This window comes from Pseudorasbora parva, chromosome 18 (assembly GCF_024679245.1).
Source record: "Pseudorasbora parva isolate DD20220531a chromosome 18, ASM2467924v1, whole genome shotgun sequence".
Taxonomy (NCBI): domain Eukaryota; kingdom Metazoa; phylum Chordata; class Actinopteri; order Cypriniformes; family Gobionidae; genus Pseudorasbora; species Pseudorasbora parva.
This window is the reverse complement of record NC_090189.1, coordinates 8,192,268-8,212,183: the sequence shown is the minus strand read 5'-3', so window position 1 is coordinate 8,212,183 and position 19,916 is coordinate 8,192,268. Positions and strand designations below refer to the sequence as shown.

The window sequence follows — 19,916 nt, the reverse complement described above, 5'->3', positions numbered from 1 at the left end:
TGTCTGTTCCTTCTGCTGAGATCAGGATCCAGATTTTTTTGGGATCAAATGTATCCCAATCTAAAAAATAAAAAAAATTAACACCACAAACTGATGATTTGATCCAGATCAAAACCAAGATTGAATTTTGTGATCTAATTCTAATCTGATTTCATGAATAACTAATACAAATTCTAACAAAAACAACAGGGTTTAAGTCTAATATTATTATTAGACTGAACACTGTATTAAATTCGTGAATGGAAAACAATTACACATAATTAGACTACTTCACACTAGTTGTTCATTAACCAGCGTCCTGACTGCGCAAATGCTGTTGCGGTTGATGCCCCTGAAGCGCCATATCATGTTCAGTGACGCATTTTTGGCTCCCCCCACAATGCAACGCAGACAAGGGAACCTCCAAGACAAGATGACCCAAAGCTCTACTAAATAAAACTGACATTAAACCGATAATTATTTCATTCAGAGGACACCGATTCAGCGACGCTTTTAAAAACTCGAGATATTTTAAGTAGACGGAAGTCGATAGCGATCCTGAGAGGTTTGGATTAACGTTATATTTTGATGTGTTGGTCCCTTCAGCCTTTATAACACCAGTGAGAACCGCGGCGTCAGACAAATAATAACGCCGCATCAGCGTCACTTCAGCTCTACTTTTATCCAGGACAACTTTAAAACCAAAACTTTTCAGTGATATTCTTGGCTGCCGATTGTTTGGTAACTTTATTACGCAATTTGTTTATTTGGCTGACATTATAGTCAGCTATACTTTCCAGCCATTCTCTTCACCGGGGAAAAAGCGACACCCTCAGGCCGCCGGTGGTACTGCAGGTACCGGTGAGTTGTAAGTGAGACACTGGGAGTCTGAATTATTTAAGGGTGGAAAATGAGCTCAGAGGAGGCGGCAGTTCCAACTAAAACTGGCACAGATGACGATGGCATGTCCTGGTGGTACCGCTGGCTCTGCAAACTGGCTGGTGTCCTGGGTGGCATATGTGAGTATCACAAGTGGCTGTTTAATGCAGAATAACTGTATCACCCTCGAGTCTTTCTGAACACACTGGCTCCTCCTGGTAGACTTTGGATGCGTCTCAATCAGACTTATGTCCTGACCAGTGCCCTGACTACTGAACCAGGGAGCTGACTGAGACGCACCCTTTGTGATGGTATTTGAAACTTTTTTTTAACAAAGATACCGTCCTACACCCTACACAATCACGTCCTGTGCTGGACTTCTTGTGGTTTCACATCATTGATATATCAAAATAAAATAGTGTCCAATCGATTAATCATGATGAATAGGTGTGTGTGTGTGTGTGTGTGTGTGTGTGTGTGTGTGTGTGTGTGTGTGTGTATGTGTGTGTGTGTGTTCGGGAGTAACGATACCGTCATGTCACGATTCGATACATATCGTGAAACTGTCCTCAAGATACAATATTATTGTGATACTACAAGATGGTAAAAGGTAAACAGAAATGTACTGTTGATTAAAATGCTAAATGTGGTATTACATTTGGGTGGAAATGCACAGGGCAATGGTGACACCAGAATAATAATATTCATGATTCTGAAGCTAAAAATAACGACAAATATTTTAGGAGAATATGCTTGCACTGACTAGATATTTTTTAAATAACGCAGGCCACTTTTACTGCCAACAAAAGACATTTGATATTATCAGGAGCCACAAATATTACCCCTAAACATATAGTAGTTTAATGTAGTACTGACACTAAAACTTTTTCTCACACTGTAATACATTTTTATTTTGGTTGAACTATCCATGATACATATTGTTGCATTTTTGTATTGCGATATATTGTGACAAAATATATTGTTGCACCCCTATATATATATATATATATATATATATATATATATATATATTAAACAGTTAAACCTACATTTATTCAGACATGTCAGATAACTCTGATAGAAAGGAATGTAATTGATTACAATCAACCCATCAGCTGTTAAACTTAACTACACAATTGGATAATGCCAATTTAGGTCAACCAATGACCAAGCAATGCTTCATTTTGTTCAGTCTGTGGTGTAAAAGTTCACATTAGCAATCAAAGAAAAAAACACTTCAGCAAAACATGCTCATTTCAAAGTTCCTGAATTATTTTCATCCCAAATTTGTATCAATCCTGTCATGGAAAATCATCACCTACAAATAAGTACCGTAGTTATTGTGCCATATTCTTTGAAATACCTTGGCAGTATGCCAATATGGCAGTCCTTCAGTGTTAAATATCACAGTGTGTTGGAAATGAGACATTAAAGTGATTTAAACATTTAAGCACTTTTAATGTTTTATTGTGATAGATAAGCTGTGGTGTTTTGTACAAGGTCTTTTTGTCAACACTGTCATGGTAACACAGGTGTCATAGCAACTGTGACTTTCTTTTCTCTTGCTCTTTTCTTTCTCATCCTTTTGTTCTGTCAAGGTTTGGTTAGGGATCGCTGTGTTATGACCCAATAGCCTATCTCCGTGTGGTTTAGGGGATTTCAGGCTGTGTGTGTGTGTGTATAATCCTAGTAATTCCTATGTTATTAGGACAAAACTGACATTTTTTGAATGAGGAAAAGCGCTTCTAAATCATACAGAATATTTTAAAAATGCTGAGTTTTCTGTGAGGGTTGTGTTCAGGATAAAATGTACAGTGTTCAGTATAAAAATGATTATGTCTATACCTCAAAAAATGGAAACCCAACGTGTGTGTGTGTGTGCGTGATCAGTCGGCATCAATAGTTCTGTTTTTCTCTACATATGCTGAGACACAGATGACAGAAACAGCTGTTCATCAAAGCCAACAAAAGCTTATTTGATCGAGGAAAGCAGCTGCTCGTCTTTCCTTCCTCTGCCTTTCTGAACGTTCTGTCACTGAACAAACCATGACAGGTTCCTGAAGCAGCCGTTAAACAAATGTGCATGTTCATTATCTACCTACAACAACCACTTTATTATATTTTTTATTTTCCATGTATTATGTTTATGTTTTTAAGCTAATATTTCAAACATTTTACAACACATTTGCATCATAGTTTACTGATAATAGTTAATTGTCACATGACATGCAGGTGACAAAGCGTTTTATTTAGTTTTTATTTTTAAATTATATATTTACATTTTCTATGATTTAATTCATTATCAGCATGGGGAAACCCTGGGCTATTACTTAACCTCATATTGACACATTAGTGAATATCACCAAAGTTATTGATGTCACCAATAATATGAATTTTGATTTATTGTTTACATTAAAAGTACCCAAAATGTCTTTTTCTCTTTTGTTTTCTAGCGTGTGCAACAATGGGCGTTTGGAATTGTGTGACTGTGAATCCGTTAAACATCGTGGCTGGAGTTTGGATGGTGTAAGAACTGGTCCCGCTGTTCATTAAGCCATGTAGAGCAGCCAATCAGAAGATGAAATGCCTCTTTTTTCCCTTCAGGTTGACAGCGTGCGTGTTGTTCCTGTGTGAGGTGCCGTTCTGTTGTCAGTTCGTTGAGTTTGCGAATGTAATTGCGAAGCGTGCCGACCGCCTGAAGCCCTGGCAGAAAGGCCTGTTTTACTGCGGGTGAGTGCGGCTCCACACCTTTTAACTTCATTGGCCAGTAAATGTTACTGTGGGACTAATAAATATTTACTACGAGACAAGTGGACTTCCTCCAGGGGGCATTTGACAGCTCTGAAATCTAAGGAGATATTTTACAACTGTCTAAATCAGTTCATTGAAAGGATTGGTTTGTCGTATGCAAATGTCAAAGCAGCCCAGTGATGTGTGTAAAATGATCAAATAAATTAATGATTAGTCAGATGAACAGCTTTTTTTAAATCTATGTTAATGTTCATTTCTGCTACATTAGAAGTTGCATAAAGTAATGTTAGTTAATGTATTATGAACAAACATGAATTTAATATGAACTGTAGTGTACACTACCAAGTTTGGGATTGGTAGAGTTTTTTTTAATGTTTTTAAAAGAAGACTCGTGCTCACCAAGCCTGCATTTATTTGATCAAAACAGTAAAATAAATTGTGGAAAATTATTAGAATTTTAAAGAACGTTTTCTATTGTAATATATTTTAAAATGTAATTTATTCCTGTGATCAAAGCTGAATTTTCACCATCATAACTCCAGCCTTCAGAGTCACATGATCCTTCAGAAATCATTCTGATATGATGATCTGCTGCTCAAGAAACATTTCTGATTATTACCAATGATGAAAAAAATATTTTGTGTATACCGTGATGATTTTCAGGATTCTTTGATGAATAGAAAGTTAAAAAGAGCATTTATTTGATATCAAAATCTTGTGTAAAATTATAAATGTCTTAAATGTAAATTTTGATCAATTTAATGCAAAAAATTTTTTTTTACTAACTAGTGTTGTCAAAAGTACCGACCGCGATACCAAATCGGTACTGAAATGTTAAAAATGCGACGCTTCGAGCGCTGTTGAGCTGTAATCGTAAACACCTCTGAGTGGCCATTGTGCTCACGCGCTCATCGGATGTGCCTGTGATTGGCTACAATGATCAACGCACAGCAGCGGTTTGAAACAACACGGAAGTGTTTGAAAAGTGTTTTGAATGCAGGAGCAGGAGCGTTTGAAAGCACAAGCAGGTGTCGACCAGCGGACCGGTAGGCTGATAGACACCTACATTCAAACGCTCTGTGTGTATCTGTGCAAGCGCTCCGTGAAAAGCGTCATTGATGTATTTTTACAACATGTTTGTGAAGCGCTAATCAAAGTAGCCAATCATAGCCCTATTTGATAAGCGCGTGAGCACAACAGCCAGTCAGAGGTGTTTACGATTCCGCTCAACAGCGCTCAAAGCGTCATATTTTTAACATTTCAGTACCGATTTGGTATCGCGATTGGTACTTTTGACAACACTAGTACTAACCCCAAACTTTTAAACGGTATTGTATTTATAATTGTTGTTTAATGGTCAGAATTAACGCTGTTATCACGTTCTCCCTCAGGATGGCGCTGTTTCCCATCTTTATGAGGCCTACCATCACAACTCTGTTCGGTAATGCCATCGCTTTTGCTACCGGCGTGCTCTACGGACTCGCATCCCTTGGAAAGAAGTGAGTGCATTTGTGCATTTGCAAGCAAAACATTTTTTTTTTCTCCACTAAGGGCCTGTTCACACCTGGTATTAAAGGGATAGTTCACCCAAAAATGAAAAATACCCCACGATTTACTGCCCCCTCAAAAGTCATCCTAGGTGTATATGACATTCTTCTTTCAGACGAATACAGTCGGAGTTATATAAAGAAATGTCCTGGCTAATCCAAGCTTTATAATGGCATTGAATGGCAGCCCAAAATGTTAACCCCCCAAAAAAGTGCGTCCATTTATTATAAAAGGGCTCAGGAGGGTTAATAAAGGCCTTCTGAAGCGAATCAATGTGTTTGTTTTTGAAAATATCCATATTAAACACGTTATAAAGTAAAATATCTAGCTTTCAGCGGCTCGCCTTCGGTATTCAACTTATGAAGAAAGTGTAACTCCTCTCGCAGTTCAAATCGCTTGCGCTACGTCTGACACCAGTTACACTTTCTTCATAAGTTGAATACGGAAGGTGATCTGCCGGAAGCTAGATATTTTACTGTATAATGTGTTAAATATGGATATTTTTCTTACAAAACCCCATCGATTCGCTTCAAAAGGTCTTTATTAAACCCCCTGAGCCGTGTGTACTTTTATAATGGATGGATGCAATTTTGGACGGCCATTCACTCCCATTATAAAGCTTGGATTAGCCAGGACATTTTTTTTATATAACTCAGATCATGTTCGTCTGAAAGAAGAATGTCATATACACCGAGGATGTAGGGTGAGTAAATCATGGGGTAATTTTCACTTTTGGGTGAACTATCTCTTTAAAGGGATACTTCCCCGCTTTTTCATATTAAACTGTTATTCCCCGAACTAAAACGAGTTGATACATACCTCTCTCATCTGAGTAAAGGCACTTAATCTCTATGACGCACTGTGACGATCTGATAGCATTTAGCTTAGCCCACTAAGCCCAGTTCATTCACTATGGTACCAAACAGAGATCAAGTTAGAAGCGACCAAACACCTCCACGTTTTCCCTATTTAAATACAGTTACACAAACAGTTAAACGGTCAAGTATGGTGGTGACATAAAATAAAACGTGGTGCTTTTCTAAGCAGATTAAAAAGGAGAACTATAATGTATGGCGGAATACTTCGACTCGGCGCAGTAAAGACTTCCGGCTGAAACATCCTCCCTCTCATCTCCCATATTGACAGAAATGAGAGAGATGTGAGGGAAGATGTTTCAGCCGGGAGTTTTTACTAAAAACATACAAAGAGCAGCAGCTTTCATTTCTGCTCTTACAGCCGCAACACCAGCCAAACGCTGTGAGTGTGTGTTAGAAATCAGGGATGGTGACAGAACATCATGCTTGGTATGTTTTCATCTTCAAACCAAACTCGGGTCTCCAGCCAACAAAGTTTAAATCCCGTCTGGCTAGAGCGCTTCCCATAATGTTTGCTCATTAGGTCAGTAGATGGAGAGCAGGCGTCTTTTGCGGCTGTTCAAACACACTCAACAACATGTAAACAGGCCCCGAGTCATTTTTCATAATACATTTTGCATTCATTACCTTTATTGAAGTAATGATTAAAGATTGCACGCTTTCTCTTTTTCAGAGGCGACGCAGTGAGCTACGCTCGGTTGCAGCATCAAAAACAGGGCGACGAAGAGAAACTGGCAGGAACGACAGATGGTTCTGTGCCGTGAATCTCTCTCTTCACCTCCTTCACCACCTCATTGCCTCCTTTCCCTCTCGTTTTTCCTTAAAGGGATAGTTTACCCAAATATGAAAATTCTGGCATCATTTGCCTAACCTTAGTTTGAGTTTCTTTCTTCTGTTGAACACAATATATTTTGAAGAATATGGGTAACCAAACAGTTGACGGTAGCCATTGACTTCCAAAATTACTGTGAAAGTCAACGGCTACAGTCTGGTTACCAACATTCATCAAAATATAAACTGAAGAATGAAAATCTTACAGGTTTGGAACAAATGAAGGGTGGGCTAAGGATGACAGAATTGTCATTTTTGGGTGAACTATCTCTTTAACGTAAGATGCATTACCTGACTGAGGTGTTTCACGGTTTGTCGGGATTTATTTAAGCTAACCTTTGACGAGTCAGTCAGTGGAAATCAGTTCTCTGGTTTGTTTTCGAAGGATTTATTTAATAAAATGGGTTTTAAGTGAATCGTTTCATTTGCACACAAATTAAATGCATTTAATTTATTTTTATCTGACTTTCTAAAAAACCGACATACTTTCATTTACATTTTATTTTCCAAACTCAGTGCAAATGAATGCATTAACTTCAGCTCTCGTATCAAACCACCTCAACACCAGCGGAATTGGAATCAGGGAATTGGAACTTTGGCCATTGGGAATCCCCCCCCCCCCCCACCCACCCAGAATTCTTTGTTCCGTAGGTGATAAAAAGGACAGATAAGGGCCGGTTCACACAGAATGCATTTTTAGATTCCACCGTTCTACTTTTCCATTGTTTTTTTTTACGTAAACGTGTGCTAGACGGATGTGTTGCACTCGCTTTTGCAGCGTCACGCAAAAAGCGTGTGTTCTGTGTGAATGGCCCCTAATCCTTTAAAGGTGCAGTGTGTAAATTTTAGCGGCATCTAGAGGTGAGGTTGTGAATTGCAACTGTGAAGCTACGGTGGCCGACAAAAGACAAATATTTGGTGGCAGAGAGTAGCTAGCGCTCTGTAGAGAAGATTGTCCATTTAGGGCTACTGTAGAAATGTGGCGCCGCAAAATGATGACTTCACTATATAGGGGACCCGCGGTGTATGGAGGTAGAAATGGCTAATAAAAACATAATGGTTCATTATGTAAGAGGTTTATACACTGAAAACATAGTTATGTATACTATATTGAATTTCTGTCAATAGATCCTCATAAATATTACACACCGCACCTTTAAAAGAGCAAAATAACTTGTATTTTATTGTGTACGCATGATAAAAATGTGTTTTAGGTGTGTTTAAGGCCACTGCAGGGATAAAAACTAGCGTTTTTGTGTGCCTCTGCTAACTGGCCTTTACCCAGAATCCTTTGCTGCAGCATGTTTGGTGTTCTTAAAAAATGGTGGAATGTAATTTTGCTACACGCGCTGCTCTAAAATCTTGCTGTCACTGTCTTTATATCATATTCGGTGAATGAGTGTCTCGTATGCGCTTTTCCAGTGGTTTCTGGTCGTCTCCTTTAAAAGCTTTTGAGTGCAGTTCTGAATGATGCAATGTTTTTTAAGTCGTAACTTTCCTCTAAAGCCATCTGTCTGTTGCTGCACTGAAGAAGGGCTTCTCTTCCAGATTACGGAACGATTTAGTTTGTTGGTGCTGTGATGTCGTGTTGTTTGCTTGTTTCTGCATCTATCTGAGCCAGTCTTAACACTGACCGCTGGTATGAAAGCCAAAGTTACAAAAGAACAAGTACAATGTAGAGGTCACAGGTCACTATGTCCTGTACTTACCTTAGTGTTCACGCTGTTGCTTAAGGTTTCCACCAGGAAATAAAATTTAAAAAAAGATAATTGGGGAAATACTGCATGGAGAAATGCAGGTCTTTTGTCTTAAAAAGGGTTAATTTTACGAAATCTGTCAAGCACATATCAGGAATGTCCCTCACAAATCTTTGTTTTCAGCATTTTATTTTCATGGCAGTTAAAGGTACACGATGTAACTTGTGGCCCTCTATCGATAAAATAACAACTTCATGCATTTTGGGGAAGAACATTTGTTTGGTTGTGCTTTGGCTCTGCGTGACTGCGCATATGAATATTACCCTTCATAATAGATAATGCTTAACAATGATCTCTGATAGAGAGCTACATATGGCAATTTATCAATAAAACGTCTTACCTGTTGAGTAATAAAAACACCGTCTCCGAAAAGCCAAGGCAATGTTGATTCTTGTATTATTACGAGTACAGTCGTAATAATGCGCATATGCGTCAAAATGGCATTTTCTCTATTTACAAATATATTACGAGACACACACAGACAAGTGACGGATGTACACAATTGCGAATATAAACATTTATAATAAGCTTACCATAGTGAATCAGTGACAAAAACAAGTTTTGAAAGAAGGATCGATTGATCAATGATAAAAAGTTACAATGTATACCTTTAAAGGTGCACTATGTAGTATTTTTGCAGTAAAATATCCAAAAACCACTAGGCCAGTGTTATATATTTTGTTCAGTTGAGTACTTACAATATCCCGAATGTTTCCAACGATTTGTAAATTGTGAGACAATTGCTATTTTAACCAATTAACCGGGACGTGTCAGCATTGTGTTTGAGGAAGTTGTGTCATAACGTCATAACATCATTTTAAACGCACTTAAATGTATCTAATATGATAAACAGAGCTGCTTTACCATATACTCATGACCGGATAAGCGGAAATAGTGTGCGCGTCCGGCGAATGTGTCCCGTCATAATAAAAGTCCCAGTGTTTGCGAGGCGGGTATTTGTGTAACAATCGCTCCAGCGGCTGTGCTCAGCTCCACAACACTCGGTCCTGCTCTGCTTTACACTACAGTAACGTTAATAACCGCGTGTATGAACGTGATTTCAGTCCTATTTTCCACCGGCTGTGAGGTGAAGACCACATGTCCCAAGATACTGCGCTCAAACTTGGCATCATCAAACTACGCATTTGTTTTGAATAGGCGCCCTCTAGTGGACGGAAAGTTGCATAGTGCACCTTTAATCACATTTGTTTATTTAGAATACATTTATATAATTTAGAATTCATTAAGAACAACAGGAATTATAAATACATTTTAAAGTTGCACTTTTTTTTCTTCTGGTGAAATGTGACTCGAGCTTGTTAGTGAGATTCACCCGTATAATTGGTGACATGCTTCCTTGAAATGCTTTCACTAGACGTTTGACAAATTTTCAAGTTTTAAAAAGACAAAATGATTTTTAATAACACTGCAGACTTGTAAAATATTTTAATCTTCACCAGCACACAAACCAGCTCCAATCTTACGTCTAGATGGATACGTGCACTCAAGTTGTGTCAGAAAAATCGTATTTATGAGTCGGACAAATGTACGCCACCACAAAGTGTAAAGGCGATTGGAAAACTCTGGGTTTTCTGAGCCCAGAGTTTAGAAGTTTAGGGTTTATCAGTGAGGAACATGGCAGGATACCCCAATACTTAACGTTTTATGTACGAACTTCCTAGAAGGACTACTCTTGAACGCACATTATTTATCACTAACTTTGGTGTCCAACCCCTCTAATAGCCTTATTCCATCTGTAGAGGAGTTTATGTCTCTATGATATTGAAATCAGTTTCCTGAAGATGGAAGTCTAGTCTTGTAGTAATCACAATATCCCTAACTAAACACTTCTGTATGACCTGACAAACACAACACTAGTGACTGAAAGAAGGGAAGAGATTTTGAAATACCAAATTTGTTCCACGTGACCTAAACTTGAATTTGTTAATAGTTGTTTAGTGGTGATCTTGTCCCTATGTGTATTTGTGTTGGATCAGTGATATGTAACTGATTGACTTTTACAATGATGTGTACAAAAGGTCTGAGATTTAACAGACTTTGTTTTTCTCTGTTTTTCCTCATGAGCTCAATAAAATCTTTGACCTCCTCGCTTGCTGCTTGCTTCTATGTAGAAGTGTCTGACCCACTCGATCTAAAGTATGATTTAACCATTACAATTTACACTGGGGGGTGAACAAAACTGAAAGAGTTATCTTTTGCTGAACAAGACTGCATTTATTTGATTATAAATGTTTAGTTGTTTTACAGTTATGCTGATTAAAATTCAGTGTTGGGGTTACACATTACAAGTAACAGTTTTAAGTAATCGGATTACTTATTTTCAAATAAGGAGTACAGTAAAGCATTACTTTTAAATTTACAACAAAATATCTGCTTTTCATTTTTTAAAATAATTTTCAAAAGTAATGCAAGTAATTTTTTTCCATATATTGACTAACAGCTCTCATATCAATGCTGAGACAAAGGCGTTGAACATGATGGTTATGGATGTTCTAGACTGATTGTGAGCATGCATTTGCTCATTTCACTCGCACAAAAACAGATACAAATGTTGAAATCAAAATATTATGCAAACCTGCAATTAATGTTAACACAAATTAACTTTATGTATTTCATCTCACTTAATTAACCAATGACATTTGATGATCCAAATTATCCACACCTTTTTTTAGCATTTCATTCTTTTAAGTATTCTTCTTCAATCCAGAATGCCAGCACAGCTGAAAGGTTTGAGCGGCGCTCTTCTCTATACTGTACACGCGTGAAATTGGCTTATTCGTTTCACTTTTGGTGTGAAAGGGCCTTTACATTTGTCAAATATAGAACTTTTTTGTTATTCAAAAACAAAGCAAGCACAGCCCAGGTGTAAAACTAACGCAAATAGTTAGAAGTGACCCAAAATTGTAATGCATTACTTTTAAAAGTAACTTTCCCCAATTATGGTAACACATTTGTGGAAACCATGATACGTAAACATTAAGAAACAAAATTGATAAGAATGATTATTAATAACAGCACCAATAATAGAGCAGCAAATCATATGATTTCTGAAGGATCATGTGACACTGAAGACTGGAGTAATGATGCTCACAATTCAGCTTTGAATCACAGAAATATTCAAATAGAAACCAGTTCTTTTATATTGTAATATTTCTAAAGTTTTCCTGTATTTTTAATCTTGTTCCAATACATCAAAAACTTAATTATTCCAAACTTTTAACTCCAAGTATAACTATACATTGAAAGAATATTATACCATCAGAAAGTTGAATGTCATTATAATAGGTATATAATTCAATAATGTTTTTAAATACATCAACACATCCAGTAGCGGTCTTTAATAAAGAGTTTTTTATACAGGATGGAAAACTAAATGACATGGTATAAAAAGGGCTTGACAGTAGTCACACTTATAACCTGATAATCTGAACAGTTTGACTGTCTCATTCCTCAAAGAAGTTCAGACTTGAAATCAAGAGACAGTTCATTAAATATTGAATTATTTTATAACGGAAGAGATTGTATTACTCCAGAACAATGTAACTAAAGCAGTTCCCTGCAGTTTCAGTCTGCGGTGCTTTGCGACGACTGAAGAGTTTTTATTGGCGGATCCGAGTTCATTTACTCAGGTTTTTAGGAGCTTTGGGTTTTCGTGGACACTTCTGATAATGACCCGCCCGCATGGATTTAAGCTCCGCCTCCCACTGCTTCTTCACCATAGTGTACAACCTCATGGTGGCCTGAGCGTCCTGAACCTGTGACACACAACAGAGTTCAGCAGACAGGACACACACAGCAGGGTTCAAAAACACACTCCAGCTGTACCTTAAGACTAGAAAACACTAGGTAATTATTATAAGGGTTTTTTCAACCAATGGGAAGTTAACTTGACATTAACTGATGAAAAATTTGAGGTTAGTAAGATTTTTCCTTTCTAGAAATAAATGTTTATTCAGCATGAATGTATTAAATTGATCAAAAGTGACAGTAAAGACATTTATAATGTTATATAAAGAACATATAATAATGTTCTTCTGTTGACTGTTCTGTCAAAGGAGCATGAAAGAAATGTCTCACTGTTTCCACAAAAATATTCTTCTATCACAGATAATGAGGAATGTTTCTGAGATGATTAGATTGATTTCTGAAGGATCATGTGACACTGAAGACCGGAGTAATGATGCTGAAAATTCAGCTTTGATCACAGAAATACATTACATTTTGACATACATTCAATTATTTTAAATTATTACCGTATACTGTATTTTTGATCATATAAAGGTGAGCAGAAGAGACTTCTTTGAAAAACAAAAACCTTACTGACCCCAAACTTGTAAACGATAGTGCTTGTGATGGCCTAAATTGACTTTAATCCCCTAACTTGCATTATATGTGAAAAGGTCAAGTCATATAATTTGTAATAATGGGAGTGAGTGTTTTCTTTGGAGACTTACGGATGAGTGTTCGCCCTGCTGGACTTGAACATTGAGAATCTCTTTACATAAAACCCGTAATGCAGGACGTGCAGACTGAGGGAGAGGACAAGAGGGGGGACATTCAAAATGAGCAACTTTAAGTCACTAATTGCACTTAACATAGCATGTGTATATATATATATATATATATATATATATATATATATATATATATATATATATATATATATATATATATATATATATATATATATATATATATATATATATATATATAAAATATTCATTTATTTAATATTCATACCTTTACTCTCTCCCTAAATGGTTTGTATTTCTGTGTGTCTCTGATCATTTTCTTGGGATGACCCAGCAACAAAATCTATAAACAAGACAAAAGGTGTTTCAAATAAATCTCACATTAATTAAAGGAGTAGCAGTTTATGCAGTTTTAAACCAATATGCTGTTATATAGCTGATGGATTTGTTTTATGGTGCTTGTAAGGGCTTGTCAAAGCATGAGGATTGATACGAGCATAACATCAGCCTTTCTGTTGCGCGTCCTGTACCTTTAAGTCATTGTGAATGGCGTGCCCCACTAAAATTCTTCCTTGCAGAATCTGAGCCACTTCCTCCTGGACTGTCTTGATGTCCTCACCTGTCAAATCACATTAAGAACCATCAAAACAAGAAATAATCTCAAACATATCAAAACCTAATTTTGTGGATCAAAGGATTTCAGTCCATCACAAAATGCATAATTGTTTTAAAGAAAAGTTGGCACATTCCAATTCATATTCATTCATAAAACTTCTTAAATAAAGACTAGCAGATTTATCATAATTTTAATATTAAACACAGAATTCAGAAGTCAGCTGGTGACCTGCCTAATTTTACGAGCTTCTAGTTCACGATACTTTCAGAATTTTTAGATGTACACTCAGAATTCAGAGGAAAAACTTTGAATTATGATTAATACAGTAAAGCCCTATTCGGACGGGATTAGATTAACATGGGGACATGGGGGTAAAGTCATTTTACCTCAGGACGTCTGTAATATTAATGGCTAATTCGCACGGGATAAGACATCTCAGTAAAACTAGCAGAAGTGAGAGGAGTAACTCGCTTTACGCACCTCCTTGACGTCATGTGCGTATGACGTTACCGTTATAACGTGAGCAAACACAACCTGAGCTTTCCTAGAGCCAAAATGTGTTGTGCCTCTAATAAGTGCTTTTGATCTTCTTTTTGCTTTAAATGACATGCGGAAAATACCGGACATTTTCCACAGATTTGTCCCACCACCTACAACGCAACCGAATGCTAAGCGCCTCCAAGTTCGCAAAATGCGCTTTTTTTAACTTTTAAACAGGAAATGACAGAATTTTACCATACATTTTTAATGCAGGTCTATTCAAACGGGATTAGTATTACCCGAAGTCATTTTTCCAGACCTTTTTACAGAAGGTAAAAGTCTCGGTAATCTTTACTGACATTGTCCGTAATGATTACCGAGATGGCACATTCGGACAGGACTAAAATCACCGAGAACCTCTGGTAATAATTACTTTACCCCCACGTCCCCATCTTAAACTAATCCAGTCCGAATAGGGCTTAAGAATTATGTGATTTAAACTTGCAATTAGAATATAATAGTGAAATTTACCCACAATTCTTATATACAAATTCAGAATTGGAAGAAATACCACCAGAACTTGCATACATAGACTTGCAATTCTAAGAAAATTCGGAATTGAGAGACGTTGACTTAGACGTTCACACTTGTCATGTTTGGTTCGATTAAAACGAACCCTGGTGCGATTGATCGTTTAGTGCGGTTCATTTGAACATATCTGAACGCTGCCATCCGAACCCTGATGCGCACCAAACAAGCGGACCGAGACCACTAAAAAGACGGGTCTCGGTCCGCTTCCAAACGAACTCTGGTGCGGTTCGATTGATATATGAACGCAACACGGACCAAAGACATGTAAACGATTTAAAAACCGGACGTAATGTCACAAGATGCGATGCAGTCAGCTGATTTGATGACGCGGAAAGATCGGTGTATCCAAAATAAATAATGTACGTTAGAGGGCAAACGTGGAGCAACGAGGAAGTGCCTCATCAATATTTGGTCAGACGAGCATGTTTCGAAAATGCTAGAAAAAAAACGCACAAAAAGCATCTGGTTCTTCTCATCAAAGGACCTGCAGTGTTGCCCATTATTGGCAGGGACAGACGACAGAACGGCCGTCCTTTTTGCATAAGAGACACCTGTCTCTTTTCTGCACAACGGAGGAAATCCTGCTGCTGTTTTGAATGTTTTGAACATTTTATGAGCTCTTCATGAGTTCTCAGCAGGTAAAAATAATGCCATATGTACACGCATAAAATGATGGCGTGTAATCCAGCACACAGCATTGTTTTTAATGTTCGGTAAGCATGCGCCTACGTCATATAAGCCGACCAATCAGGTTGTGACCGTCTCCCTATGCCTTTGGTTCGGCAACTTTAGGTTCGCTGTTAAAAATGCCAGTGTGAACGCTAAGCGGACCAGGACTGTATGTTTTGTTTTTGTTTTGTGGTCCGGACCAAACTACAAGTGTGAACGCACCCTTAAAATCTTGAGATATATTCTCAAAATTATGAGAAACAGTCAGAATTGCATTATAAACTCACAATTCTGAGAAAAAAAGATACAATTGTGAGATTAATGCTAAATTGCGGTATATAAATTGTGATGCAGTCAGAACTGTTTTAACTCTAACTAGAAAAATGTCTAAATTGCCAGAATTCAATTCTCAAATCTATTAACCCATTCTTATGACAGCTATTTAAATGCAATAGAGAAAATGCATGCAGTTATTTCTATTAGAAGGGGTCCTGACCTTTTTCGATGTCCGCCGGTCTGATCCCGCTAACGGCCGTCCGGTAGTCCGTAACCTTTTCCGTTGGTTTGACGTATTTATCGTAGATGCATTTCCCAAAGTGGTTGACGATGGAGACTCGTGCCAGAATGCTGTCCTCCCCGTCACATCCGACCCCCACCATCTCACAGTCCATAGCCACGGCACGGGTCAATCTGAAGTCACAAGAACAGAGATTAGGTGACATCACTTCCTGCCACCAAAAACTACGCATACAGATGCAGGCGTTCGCTCACCCCTCGAACGCATGCTCTTTCACGAGCGCTTTCTCCGTCACTTTTGCATTGAACTTCAGGATTCCGCTCCGCTTTCGTGCGACGTCTGCGGCCTCGGCCCCCAAGGCGGACTCGATGTCATCGGGGTCCACGTCATCAAACCAGATATCAGGCCTAAGAGCACAGTCATATGAAGCAGCATTAACCCCTTTTTCAGCATAAACATGAAAAGGCTGTGAACTTAAATGGCTATAATTCATGAATGCTTTGGAACACTTAAAGGGTTAGTTCACCCAAAAATGAAGTTTATGTCATTATGACTCCCCCTAATGTCGTTCCTCACCTGTAAGACCTCCGTTCATCTTTAGAACACAGTTTAAGATATTTTATATTTAGTCCGAGAGCGTATCTAAGTGTATGCACACTATACTGTCCATGTCCAGAAAGGGAATAAAAACACCATCACAGTAGTCCATATGAGACATCAGTTAGTTCATTAGAATCTCTTAAAGCATCGAAAATACATTTTGGTCCAAAAATAACAAAAACTACGACTTTATTCAGCATTGTCTTCTCTTCTGGGTTTGTTTTTAATCCTCAAATAAAGATTCAAACGGTTGTGAATCAGCGTATTGATTCATGATTCGGATTGCCAATGTCTCGTGTTTTCAGCAGTTTGACACACGATCCGAATTATGAATCAATTTATTCCCTTTCTGGACATGGACAGTATAGTGTGCATACACTTGCATACGGTCTCAGGCTAAATATAAAATATCTTAAAGTGTGTTCTAAAGATGAACGGAGGTCTTACGGGTGTGGAACGACATTAGGGTGAGCCATTAATATCAATTTAATTTTTGGGTGAACAAACCCTTTAAAGAGTTCCCCATGAATTATGCGGATTCACTGAGATCGCCCTGGAGTGGCAAACCATTGAACTAGTCTATGGGTTTTATCCGACCTCTGATCAGTTTTGTACATTTTAATTCGACATTAGTATAGTTAAAAAGAGTTATAGTAGTTTAGTCTCTTATTGGCCCGTTTAGCTGAGCAATCCATGGAACCAAAAATCCTGAAAATTTACACATATTATACAGACACTTGATATTTAATCTTATTAGATGATTAGTTATTGTATTTGGTAGATTTTATTCTCAATAAAACATTTGCAATGGGTTTGTAAAATGTGTTTTTGTTGTGTTGCAAATACACTGTTCTGACCAGCAGGCGTCACCAGCGTGTGGCGTTTCAAATACTTGAATCGTTTTGCAAAGCAATTGGTTCAATTAATTTGTTTCTCCCACCACTATCAAAAACTCCCATTAGAAAGCTTGGAAGGACCAGGACATTTTTTATATATATTATATATATAATAAGTGTTGTGTTCACCTAAAAGAAGAATGTCATATACACCTGGGATGGCTTGAGGGTGAGTAAATCATGGGACAATTTTAATGTTGGGGTACTCTAACCTTTTAAAGTTGGTCTCTTTTTAAAGAAAACATTTTGAAAGCATAGAAATTTAAGTTTACAGCAAATGGACTGCACTAAACATCTATTTTATACAAAATATATTTTTTACACAACAATTTGGACTCCAAAATTAAAATCAAAGCTACATGTTAATATCCCAAAAACTGAGTTTCCAATAGGATTTTCTTTAGGTGCTATCCCAAAAAGTCACATTCTGCTTTTTAATGTGTTTTCCTGTGACAAATGAATACATTTCTGTCAATATAATACTTCTATCACAAAACCAATATAAGGAACTGAGTCCCAGACCCAAATGATTTAATAAAAGAAAGAAAAAAAGGGGAAAAAAAAACGTTCAAAGTTTGAGTGTTGAAAAAAATGTATGGCTGACATTATTTATTTTTCAGCATGTGTACTTACCTAAGAAAGTACTGGTTAATATAAGGTAACTACATGGGTTAAGGTTAGGTTTAGTAGCTAGTTTTTACTCAGTTATTGTAATTACTATAATAAGTACATAGTATGTACATGAGGAACAGGACTCTGATATAAAGCGCTACCAATATATGATAAAAATGAAAAAAGGAAATATAATAAAGTGAGACAAGTGTCCCGCTATTATTTTTAAAATGCACACGTACTCTGCGGGTTTCTGCTCCACCTCCTCGACTTTCTTCTTTTTGCTCATTGGTTTCTCTTTTTCATCCTCTCTTTTCCTCTTCTCTGCTTTGAATTGCTTGTGTCCAGCAGGGTCTTTTCCATTCTTTTGGTCTCCATCTTTGTCTGCTCTCTCAGAAGCCGGTTTGACAGTCTGTGTGGGTTTTTTGAAGAGTTTATCCGGTTTGCGAGATACATCTTTAGACTTCTGAAGCTGCTTTCCTTTACCGTTTGCATCTTTCATCGGTTTTGTGCCTTCCTCCTTCTTTTCAGGATTTGCAGCGAGAGTCTACACACATACACACACACAAGTGGGGGAAAAAAAGCTGACATACGATGCATTTCTCATTGAGAATTGCTTGCGCATATTCTACAGGAATTCAATGTAATTTTACCATGGTAAAAAAATCCTCTTACCTGCAGTAATTTCTTCCAGTTGCAGGAATACTCCTGAACTTCTGTGGGAGGCATGATGAGTGGCATCACAGTTTTTGGTTTTGTTTTGTTCTTCTTTACAGTTTGTTTCGTGTGGTAGAAGAACTTTTTCTTGTCAGGTTTCTTTTTCTTCTTAGTATGCTCTGATTGACCATTAGTCTGAACACTTTCAGCATGTTTATTCTGCTTAACTTTAGACATCTTTAGGTTTGATCTATGTAGTCCGAGTAGTAAACCACTAAGGTGTTGTTCAGCTTTTCTGTTATGATTACATTGAGCTCGAAATTACTGGCATTCATTAATTTCACCAGCTGTTTACATGTTATTTCGTAGCATTCTAGCTTTAACGCAGACCTACGACATGCATAGTAAAAATAGCAAATATTTTAAATGTATCAGTTTTCGGAAATATATTACCTTAAAAACGTTGAATGCAAATTTAACTGCAAGAACTATCTAAAACTATACCATGAGACAACCATGCTGATGGAACTTTCTGTCCCGTGTGCTACAGCAACATTCAGTCCGTGCAGAAACTTAACGCGGATAAACGTTCCGTCCCCGATATACATACGTCTTAAATGTAAACGTTCAATATGTTTTCAAGCTTTGAAATTAAAACGTAATTTTGATGTGTGTGTGAAGAAATAAGCTGTCCAGAACCGTTTGAAAAGAAAAGTCTTATTAAAAGACTGTGGTTGGGCAGAATTTATATTATAAACATAATTTATTCAATTTTATTTATTGTAATAAATACAATATTTGTATTATTATTATTATTATTATTATTATTATTATTATTATTATTATTATTAATTCATTTCTTAGGAAATACAAATATACAGGCCTACATAACCACCATAAACACAACCGGTCAAAAGTTTGGGAACAGTAAGGTTTTTATTTATTTTATTTTTTATGTTTTTGAAAGTCTCTTAATCTCACCAAGGTTGCATTTATTTGATTAAAATACAGTAAAAAAATTAAATTATATATATATATATATATACATACACACACACACACACACACACAGCCATTCAAAGGTTTGGTGTAAGATTTCAACGAAAAAGTCATCGATCCCGAATCTTGACGAACTGAATACACTCAAAGTATTGGGCAACTATAG

General features: G+C 37.1%; 2 protein-coding genes across 2 annotated transcripts; one reads left to right on the top strand and one right to left on the bottom strand.

Moving 5' to 3' along the window:
* The first annotated feature begins 348 nt into the window (after nt 1–348).
* On the top strand, nt 349–7,279 carry cacfd1 (calcium channel flower domain containing 1). Its single transcript, XM_067423528.1, has 5 exons — nt 349–998; nt 3,312–3,384; nt 3,463–3,588; nt 5,001–5,108; nt 6,706–7,279. The coding sequence occupies exons 1-5, from the start codon at nt 890–892 to the stop codon at nt 6,794–6,796; spliced, it is 507 nt and encodes a 168-aa protein (XP_067279629.1). The 5' UTR covers nt 349–889; the 3' UTR covers nt 6,797–7,279.
* Nucleotides 7,280–11,956: 4,677 nt separating this feature from the next.
* rexo4 (REX4 homolog, 3'-5' exonuclease) lies at nt 11,957–19,311 on the bottom strand. Its single transcript, XM_067423999.1, has 8 exons — nt 18,770–19,311; nt 18,337–18,641; nt 16,241–16,393; nt 15,966–16,159; nt 13,644–13,732; nt 13,382–13,456; nt 13,096–13,170; nt 11,957–12,396 (listed from the first exon to the last, which is right to left on the bottom strand). The coding sequence occupies exons 1-8, from the start codon at nt 18,986–18,988 to the stop codon at nt 12,259–12,261; spliced, it is 1,248 nt and encodes a 415-aa protein (XP_067280100.1). The 5' UTR covers nt 18,989–19,311; the 3' UTR covers nt 11,957–12,258.
* Nucleotides 19,312–19,916: the final 605 nt, after the last annotated feature.

Bases quoted from the DNA above. Each gene is read 5' to 3' on its own strand.
- cacfd1 (XM_067423528.1), top strand. From the start codon at position 890: ATGAGCTCAGAGGAGGCGGCAGTTCCAACTAAAACTGGCACAGATGAC. The intron at 999-3,311 runs GTGAGTATCACA...TTTGTTTTCTAG, and splicing joins TGGTGTCCTGGGTGGCATAT to CGTGTGCAACAATGGGCGTT. The intron at 3,589-5,000 runs GTGAGTGCGGCT...GTTCTCCCTCAG, and splicing joins AAAGGCCTGTTTTACTGCGG to GATGGCGCTGTTTCCCATCT.
- rexo4 (XM_067423999.1), bottom strand. From the start codon at position 18,988: ATGTCTAAAGTTAAGCAGAATAAACATGCTGAAAGTGTTCAGACTAAT. The intron at 16,394-18,336 runs GTACGTGTGCAT...CTGTGCTCTTAG, and splicing joins GTGGAGCAGAAACCCGCAGA to GCCTGATATCTGGTTTGATG. The intron at 13,733-15,965 runs GTCAGGACCCCT...GTGATTTGACAG, and splicing joins ACCGGCGGACATCGAAAAAG to GTGAGGACATCAAGACAGTC.